Source organism: Apaloderma vittatum, unplaced genomic scaffold, assembly GCF_000703405.1.
Source record: "Apaloderma vittatum isolate BGI_N311 unplaced genomic scaffold, ASM70340v1 scaffold7043, whole genome shotgun sequence".
NCBI lineage: Eukaryota > Metazoa > Chordata > Aves > Trogoniformes > Trogonidae > Apaloderma > Apaloderma vittatum.
In genome coordinates, this window is record NW_009707478.1 from 19,705 (window position 1) to 29,619 (window position 9,915).

Sequence of the window (9,915 nt, forward strand, 5' to 3'; positions counted from 1 at the left end):
GGAAAAAACATGCCACGCATCTAGAGTTATCTGTTGTAATTGCTGTTAGTATGAACTTTGGCATAAATTCTGTGTGAGGTTGGCTTAACGTAGCTCTGCAGAACTTTTTTTTATAACCAATATCATTGGAGACTGGATGGTCACTGTGAAACTAGAGCTTGAAAATTGGCCAGTAATATCCTCATTACGTTGCATTTTTCTAACACAGAGGTGCGCAGATTCTTGATGCAAGTTTCGAAGAAATTATATTTGAAAACCCTGAGCGTATGCAAAAAGATGCTTTTTGTGAAGTGATGCAGAATATTATAATGTCTATATTGAATTTGCAGGCTATGTTAATCAAGAAGTGGTATAGGGTAGTATAGGATAGTAGCCTGCGTGCTTACTTCAGAATCAAACCTTTGACAAAGAGCTCTAGCTGTTTCATATGCTTAATAACTCCTGGGAATGCTAATTATCAGATAACCCAGATCTGTGTCTGAACACTGAGCAATATCATGCTTTTTTTGAACCTAGTGCATGAGTTGGCCTCTTATTTTGTGGTATCATTCGTACAAAGGCGCTGGTGTTGAATCTAGTGTAGCGTGGTACAAGACTGTGCCTGTCAACACTTGCACGGGGAAGTGTAGCAGGTTCAGAAAGCAACGGTCTGATTCCAGGCGGCTGCTTCTTGGTTTTAGGACAAGGCGTGTTGTTAAATCGAAAGCTTTGAAATGTAATTGTGACATGGGACGGTTACGGTGTCGGTATTCCCAGAGTACCATCTCTGCAACCTGTTAGCATGTGGACTGTGTTGTCTTCTATCCATGGTCATATGACGGCCAGATCAGTTTTCTCATTTAGAAGATGTACATGTTTTTTACATAGAAAAATTCTGATAAAAATGTCTAAGTTATTTCTGTCACTCTATGTCACATTTCAGTGATTTTTGCTAATTGCATAGTAAAAAAACTAGCGTAATTTTCTTCCTTAAGTTAAAAAAACCAACAACATACAAGCATATGACTACTTTGAAATTGGTAGCATGTATTAAATCGCCAAGTATTTAACAGTGTAATTAATAGTATACATTTTAATGGTATTTAATTTTTTTCTCAGGAGCTGTGATCGTCTCTACTCCACAAGACGTGGCTTTATTGGATGCACGCAAAGGAGCTGAAATGTTTAGAAAAGTCAATGTACCTGTAAGCCTCTACATTAAAAATACTAGTAGATTCAGAAATCACTTGAATTTCACTTGAATCCATCTTACATCTGTATCAGGAGTTTACTTTAACAGAAAGGAAAGAATTTTCTCAGACCAAGGTCGTAATTTAACTTGATTTCTTTTAAATCAGTTTGTTTAATCACCTGGAATGGATCAGACTGTGAAACAGAGTCTCTTAGGAAGCAATGCGTGTTTTCCATTTATACTGTCCTATATCCCCATTATGAAATATTTTGTTTTGTTTCTATGGTTGGGTTTGCTAAAATTATCCAAAATTACTTTCTTCAAGTAAAAAATTGTGGTCAGGTTAGTACTTTGCTGAATTTTCCTTTTGATTTAATTAGAAATTGCCAAGATTTCTTTTTAAGTCTGTTTTGTTTGGTGTTCTTTGAAGAGAATGGCCTCTAAGGAAATCTTGCATTCTAGGTTAGGCTTGGCTGTTATTAATTTGATTAGTGGTAGATAAGTTACTAGATATGATCTATTTTGATTTGTTGGAATTTTCATATCCTTGTGAAGAAAATTAAAAGTCACAGCGAAGTCGTTGTGCCATATGCTGAGTTTGAATGCACTTGAACCAGGTCTTACCTTTTACATGGTGCTGCTTCATTTTATTCAAATCTTGTATGGATGTGTCATTTACTTCAGTGTCAGAGCAGCTCCTGTCTTATGTATTGCATTTCTTAAGTGTCCACTAAATCTGAGGATCTGAAGAAAGTTCAGTTACGTAAGTTTTGATGGAGAACTTCAAATCTGAGGTTTGCATCAAAGAGGTGGATTCTGTGGGACCGTGCTAAAATTGCGTCTCCTAATTATGCAACTGATTGATCTTTTAAAAAAAGTGTTTAATCTGTAAAAAAATCCTTGCAAAGAGTCCGCTTTTGAAAGAAGCAAAGGGTCTATAGGCTACTGAGCTCCGAGGCTTTGAATATGCTTGCTTATGTTTAATGAACTTGTGCCAACAGGTGTACATACACCACCTTCCCCTCACCCCCAGTCATTAGTACCAAAGACTCAAATGACACAGGTAGTAGTACCACAGTAAAGTCACAAGTACTGACATTGTTCATCTTTTGCTGCACTGCAATTAGAGTAGAATGACTGAAGAAAGTGACGAAAAGCTGGTAATGAGACTGGCTGCTAGAACCAGGATTACAACGCAGAAGTCTTATTTTCAGTCTTGGAACGTAGTCATTAGGAGAGGAGTGCATCTCTTGTGTAGTGGAACACACCTGGTGGGGAAGAAGTTTGCGAAGTGAGTCTGACTCCTATCACAACAAGTTTCAAGATTCTCCCTCATTAAATGAATTTTGAATTTGGCCATTGTTTTCGTGCATCCCAGAGGCTTGCTCTGAGCAGGTATGGAAAAAAAGAGTGAATAACTCAGAGTATTTAGGAAAAATTTGCCTATTTTCACCTGCTGAAATTGAGTTCATATACTTTATCTTATAGATCATATCCCTGAAAGAAAAAGAGAGGGATTTAGCTAAATGTACAACTTTTCTGGTAGTTTCCTTGAATTGGAATGTTATGTTGTGGATTTCATGGGTTCCAAAATACTGGTTATGTAAACTCAGCTTAGTATTTCCTTCTAAGATGTACTAAAATGGGGTTTTGGCTATGATATTTCTGTAGCGACCAGAGTACCCAGCGAAAATTATGGCTTCATATTGGCAGCAAACGTTAGAGCCAGAAATTGCTTGTTAAAAGACAAAAGGTAGGAAGACAGAAATATTGTTGTGTGTGTTTGTTCGAAGCCCTAAACTGCCAAGGGACTGACTGATGGTTACGCAGGAAGCTGATGGGCAGCTGGGGAATGGTCCCCCTGATCATGCCAGTCCCAGTCAATTTGGAGTCGGAGTTCAGGGTCACCAGTCCTTAAACGCACTGAACAGCTTTGGTGGGTTTCTCAGGGGCTGTTTCCTTGTGTAAAGACAGAGAGCTCTCATTTTCTTACTGTATTTTCTTTAACTTAGAAGATAGTGTATTTGAATTTCGATGTGATTTGTTGTGTAACGAAAAGGTTTGTGAAAATATGTAAACGTTGAAAAACTGTGTGTGCAGATAATTCTGAATGAATAGTAAGTTTATTTCCTGATACTTTCTGATAGATGTCTCTTCACCGTTTAAAGTAACAATTTGACTAAAGGAAATTCAGTTCTGTGTGTTTTAACTAGCCTCTTCTCCGCTACCGTAGGTTAGCTCCTGTATTGCAGTGCACCTCATCATGCCAGTGGTTATGTCATTACTGAGCTAAGTTTGTCGAGAAACGTATAGGGTAAGGAGCTCACTAAGGACTAGAATAACATTCGTGCGTACTTACAGGATAGTTTGTGTAGACAGTAGCAGCTGCTTTGAAGCTGTTCCGGATCTATTATTTGAGCAGGGAAATGAGAGTTTTTACTGACTTCATTAGCAAGCTCTCTTACTTTGTGTGTAGTTTAAAAAGCTCTGAAGATCATAGTGAGCTCTCTTCCTTCTGTAAATATATCTGCAGAAATATGCACGTTAAAAATATGCTTCAGTATTAAAGTTGTAGATGTCTGCACAGATTCTTTATTAACCTGTGTGTTTATAATTGGCAACTTAATATTCGAAAAAATCTCTTCATGTTCCAGGAGGATAATTTATATATTAGTATATATGCACTACTTGTTGGCTGACAGATAGGAACAACACTGAGAAAGTAAAAATGTTTATGTAATGCTGAAATGTCATCTGTTGAAATGAAAACAAAAAAGGACAGTGAATAAGACCTCTAAATCTGATGCAGCCTTAGGGATACAGCTGTATCTCAGCATTTGCATTAACTGTGGCAGAAGGACTTAGTTATTAGGTTATCAAAGAATTAACAAAACAGTTGTAATAGCCCTTAACTATTCACAGAACAGTAGTAGATTAATAATTTTTTCTTTGATTGTGAATTCACTGAATCATAAATGTTGCATGACTTTGTAGGGAATTGAAAGTTCAAACCCCAAGATACCTGAAGAAGAATTAAATCATTTAAAGTATAAAGGTCAAGTGCTCTTTTTCTCTTGTGCTGCCAAAAATTGCTTCCCTGTATCTTAGTTGAAATACTATTTTTCATTTGTCAAATAGTACTCCTTCCAGTGTTCTCCAGTTTACCAGCACATACCTTTAAGGAGAACAAGATGAATATCTGTTTAGAGGTCATTAGTAGAAGACTGTAGAGAGCCCTTTTTTACCTTCCCTACGCTTTGTGCCCTTGGACAGGTAGTATTTCATGTCTTAAAACTTTAAGAACTGGATGAGAAAATTGCCTGTAATAATATGCCAATAAATAGAAACTTGTTCCTCTTGTTCCTTTGGAAGTCCCCAGGAGAGAGTGTTTGTGGTGTTAAATCGCAAGTAGGCAATCTTTTGGTAGGTTTGGTTTGTTTTTTTTGTTACTGTCTTAAAATGTTCCTTACTTTAAACCCTCTTAAAATTTTATGTAAGTAAAGGAAGACTTTTTAGAAAATGGTGTGAAACACATTATGGTGATACAGAAAAAACAGATGATGGTCTTTTGATCATTTTTTAGCTTATATCTAAGGAAACTTTTATTAAGCTAATGTAAATAACATGCTTTATTTACAGTTTTGATGTCAAAAGTTGTACATTCACTCTTAATTAAATAATATTTGTTGTTTACATTGAACACTGGTATAGGCTTTTAGATGTACTTTGTTAGCCTAGTGGGTATGTTACTCCTCTAATAACTAGGCTGACTTGTTCAAGCACAAAGCCAGAACGCTCAGGGAAATTTAAAAGTACAAAATGCTAGAGAGTAAATAGCAGCTTTTTGTACTTGAAAGTATAAATTCAGACTTGGCTACAGTGTGTGTGACACATCTAGATAACATATAAATCTCAAAGTGAAATCCTGTAACATGGAACCTCTTAAAGCAGGTCTTCCGTTGATTAGCAGATGGGTAGAAGCTTTCGCTGTAGTGTTTGAATGCTGTTTTCATAACTTTGGAGAAATTCTGCTCTGCCTCAATGCACAGTTTTGTTTACTAGTTGAATAAAATGAGATCAGTGCTGTCATTAGCATTATACTGCATTGTGAAAGAAGATTTTTCTGTGCATGATTTGGCAAATTTTCATTTGACATATTTTGCAAAGATGAAGTTGAACACCTGGCATCAACAGAAAGGTACCTAATAATATGTGTGTATCCGAATTTTATGCTGTGTTTTATTTGTATTTATTTCACATAATTATTTTCTTTTGTTTTGATCTTTAAAATGTGTTTCTGCTCTTCAGAAAAATAGCAAATCTGGTTCTCTTTGAAAACATTTCCCTACAGGATAACTTACAAAAATATCTTAAAAGCATATCTGATTGTGTCATTTCTTTTAATGGTGTGATTTTATTTTGTGTTTCCTGAAACTGCAAATTGCAAAGCTGTAAAACACAACATGAAAATTCTTCCAGTATTCACAGTTCAAAAATGAAATGCTAGCAGGGAGAGTTCTTGGAAAGCTAGGCCTATACAAGAGGTACTTTTTGATACAAGCAAGTTTGTTAATCTAGGAGAGGTGTAAATATGAAGAACTTGAAATAATGCACACATGATGGTGCAAATGAGACGACTAGTAAAAGCTGATAATGATATTGATGAGTCTGACGCTACAGCTACTTCCTATAGTAAATGAGTACTCTTTGTCAATTCTTTGTTGATGATCTCTTCTTTATGGTCAGAGGTGAACAATGGGAATACCGATGCTCAAATCTCATGTTTGAACTTTCTTTACTTAACAGGTTTTAGGACTGGTTCAAAATATGAGTGTTTTCCAGTGTCCCAAATGTAAGCATGAGACACACATTTTCGGAGCTGATGGTGTAAAAGATCTAGCAAAAACCCTTGGATTGGATATTTTAGGTAAGAGTACAGAAATGAATTTATTTTTGAAGAAAGATTTAATGGCATGCATGAGGGAAGCATTAACCGAAGTATGGAACTGGCATAATCCTAGATTACTCTATATTCAAGACAGTGTTCAAGTATAACAGAACTAATAACTTTGGTAGTTGAATGATACAGTTTTCGTATATTCTGTTCCTTATCGGGATCATTCTTATAAAGGAGTTGTGGACCGGAAATGAGAATTCTTGTATTGCATCTTAAATCTCTTTTGATTTATAAACAATCTAGAACATGAATTGGTTTTGATATCAATGTGCTATATTACCTGAAATTTGTTACTTTGTTGATCATGCAGCAATTTTTACAAATAGCTAAGAATGCTATTTGATCTTGTAAACCAGACCTGAACTCTGTCTATTAATATCAATTGAAGTTTTTTCATTTATTTCATTTAAATGAAATGAGTTGTTACATATTGAAATAAATATGGTAATTTGAAATGCAGTCCCTTAAAGCAGTTGTTATGCCCGTATGAAGATACCGTGGCTCTTGTATGGAAGCAAGCAGACTGTAATGATTGTATTTAAGTGTTGAGATTAGAAGAATACACTGAATTGCAAAATGATTTTCAAAACCAAACAAAAATTAGCCATGATTAAACAATCTGGTGTGCCTATAAGCTAAAATATACATTGATCTTTAAAATATACATTGCTGTTTTAAAAAGGCATATTTCAACCTGTGCTGTCAGTAAAAAATCTACAGAATATAACACAGGGTAATTAAGTTGGTAAATGGGATAATTGCATGTGCTAATGATGTGTTTCCATGTATTACTATAATTATCTCAATGATTTTCCATAGCTAATTCATTAAGAAGAACCAGGAAGCTCACTTAGAAAGATCAACATAGAAACATCAAGGTCTGACATAATCTTAAGATAGCAAGGCAGCACATAATTAAAGCCATGCTTTTGGGCTATCTTTTAGTTTTCTGAATATATAGTGCGTTGTGATGAGAGCCCAAGGGGACTTCTGCAGCCCAGGGTTCTGTGGATGGATGCAAATCCTCTGCAAGCAGTTGAATCAAATGTGCATTTAGGTACAGCAGCAGGCAAAAGGAATGATGTGCCGGGCTGTTGGTCCCGTAGATGGGTTTTGTTACCCCCTAAGAGGGCAGAACTGATTGTGATTGTATTTAATTAGAAGTGATACGAGAGTTTTACAGGCCTAACAGGGAACGGATGAGGTGTAGGAAGAAAAACAGAGTGAAGTTTACCTTCCGACTGTCAGTGAAAGACCAGACTAAGATGTAAGCGTAATGCCCCAAGGGTTAAATTTAGAATTACAGTACTTGATCTGATTAGTATGCTCCTCCTTCCAGGGATGACCATTATATAATAACACCATATGGTATTATAAGAATTACTGCTTACAGATTTTATCTTAATCTGTCCCAAATGGAAGTTTTATCCCAATGTGTTTTTTTTCTTTTACTTCCTACAATAAATTTGAATTATTCTCAATGCTTACCCTTTCTTTGCAATAATTGTTATTATCCAAAAATTGTACAATGGCAAATTCGCATCACATTCTGTAGTGAAGAATGGTGCAAAACCTTCATCTTGCTCAAAACCTTATCACCTAAACAGCTGCGCAGATACTTTTGCCGTCTTTATGCTTCTGCTCAATTTATAAGATTTTGATTTTTTAAAAAAATTCAGATTACATTTTGCTTTGTCTCCTAAATTGCACTTCTGTTCATGCAAGTCCTGTTATGCTCCTGTAGTACCAGCACATCTTTGTAAGTATGAGAAAGAGAAGAGAGAGGCTGCCATTTTGCAGTGGGGCAGTTCAATTTGTAATTCTCCAAGATTGTTATTAAGCTGATAGGAGGAGATGTTTTTTCATTAACAAAACATCTGTGGTAAAAAAGTGAGCACTGGGCTCTGCATAAAATAATGTTAGGAATAAACGTCTGGGAAAATTTCAAGTTACTGTTACTTTGAGAGGCATCCCTGCCCGTGACAGGGAGGTTGGATTAAATGATCTCTAAGGTCCCTTCCAGCCTTGGCCACTCTTTGATTCTCTGATTCTATTAAGAATGGTTAAGGCTAAAAAAAACTTTCAGAGGACCCCCCTAAGTATCTTTCTATGAATAAATGGACAGACTTTTATGCCTAAAGATATTTATTCCTGACTGAAACAAACAAGAAACAATTAAATTTGAAGGACTCATCATAAATAGTAAATTGAAGTTCTTCAAAGACTCAGCTCACTAATCATGGAGCCACAGCTTTTGCTTTCCTTATAATTTTTTTTTTGTCTGTATTCCTCCTTTGTTTATGTTCTGGTTATTTTATCTCTTAAGCTGTGTTAATTTTCACAGAGGTTTTTTAATGTTTCTTTTTCTGACTACATTGAATTTGAGTAATTTACACTGGCCTTAGTTTGAGTTAGATGAATGTGGCTAAAGTGTATGAACTAAACTGATTGAACTAAGGTAGGTTGTTCTGTCTGCATCCATCCATGATGTAAAAGGCACTGTATATTCCACTAAAAGATAGTTGGTTTTCATTTCTCATAATAATTATCTATGTAGCAATGAACTAAACATGGGAACTTCAGGTTTTCTTTAGTGCTGAAAAACTATTTCAGAAAGCATGTTTCAGAACGGAGTAGGGCTGCTAATTGATTCTCCTTTAGAGCGTTCCTTTCCTCTCTGACAGTTCTCTGCTCGTTATAAAAGCAGAATATAAAGACAGTTTCTGTCGGAAAGAAGAATGAGCTGAGTAGTTGTCTACCTTTTAATTAGATCCAAGGCCTAATAAGGACAATAACAAATGTTATTATTTGGAAATTAAGTATTCAAAGAAGTCTTTGAACAGTGATTAAAATCTTAAAACATTGAAAAGAATATACAATGAGGAGATAGGCTGAACAGTAAGTTGCCTGACGAGCGTTTGCCTAACAAGCAATTATTTTATGTACGCAAAATAATTTGTGTCTCAGCCTGTGTTTTTCTGTGTTTGAGGCAAAAAAGCAAACTGCCTTCTCTAATAAATGACTACAAAGCATAGTCCTTCCTATTCAGAGAATGAAAAATCCAGAATATGTTTGTCATTAATCGTTATGAATGCACAGAAACTGTACTGCAGCCAATTTTCATTTAAAATGCTAATTTTTTGAGATTAAGTAATTCAAAGGATGTACTGAACTGGAATTTGATTTCAAGTTGCTTTAGGGCTGTTTTAATGAAACGTTTAAGAAATATTAACTCTTCACATATGTGTATCTTGGTATTTTTGATACAGGAGACATTCCACTGCATGTTAATATACGGGAGACATGCGATTCAGGGCAGCCTGTTGTGATCTCACAGCCTCAAAGTGATGCCGTAAGTTTGGTGCACTGCACTTAAACCAGCAAAAAGCCCTTCTCCAAAAAAGTGGAGAGTGCTTCTTGTTATTTCTGTTTGAAAAGAAATGGGTATCTGCACATAACTTATGGAAATACAGAAGAAGAAGGTGATATCATCAAGTAGCTCAGGCCCTTCGTTAAGGAATGCTGGTCATCCGTTCTGCTTCTGTGAGTTCGATTTTGTTTAATTAGTCTGAGCCATTCAGAATAGTCAAGATTTGATCCAGGTTCTGGCGCGCCAAGAAGAGGGAGGTCAGTGTCAAGTCTCATGAGACTTTGCAGCTCGTGTTGGTCCCCTAAAACTGTCAGTTGAACCTTTGGTAGTTGAGCCTGGAAACTGTCAAAGGGTCCTACCCGGTGATGTTTGGAACAAAACCTGCATATCGTCAGTACCCGGATTGTTTTCAGCAGG

The 9,915-nt window shown here is 35.9% G+C and overlaps 1 protein-coding gene across 1 annotated transcript in view; it reads left to right on the plus strand.

The window, feature by feature from the left end:
• NUBPL (nucleotide binding protein-like) overlaps positions 1 to 9,480 on the plus strand; it is a gene marked incomplete at its 3' end in the record, with an annotated part of 19,749 nt that extends 10,269 nt beyond the window's left edge. The window contains exons 2-4 of the mRNA XM_009866212.1: positions 1,099 to 1,184; positions 5,978 to 6,098; positions 9,398 to 9,480. Coding sequence (XP_009864514.1) covers positions 1,099 to 1,184; positions 5,978 to 6,098; positions 9,398 to 9,480 — 290 coding nt within the window. The remainder of the gene's footprint in view (positions 1 to 1,098; positions 1,185 to 5,977; positions 6,099 to 9,397) is intronic.
• Positions 9,481 to 9,915: the final 435 nt, after the last annotated feature.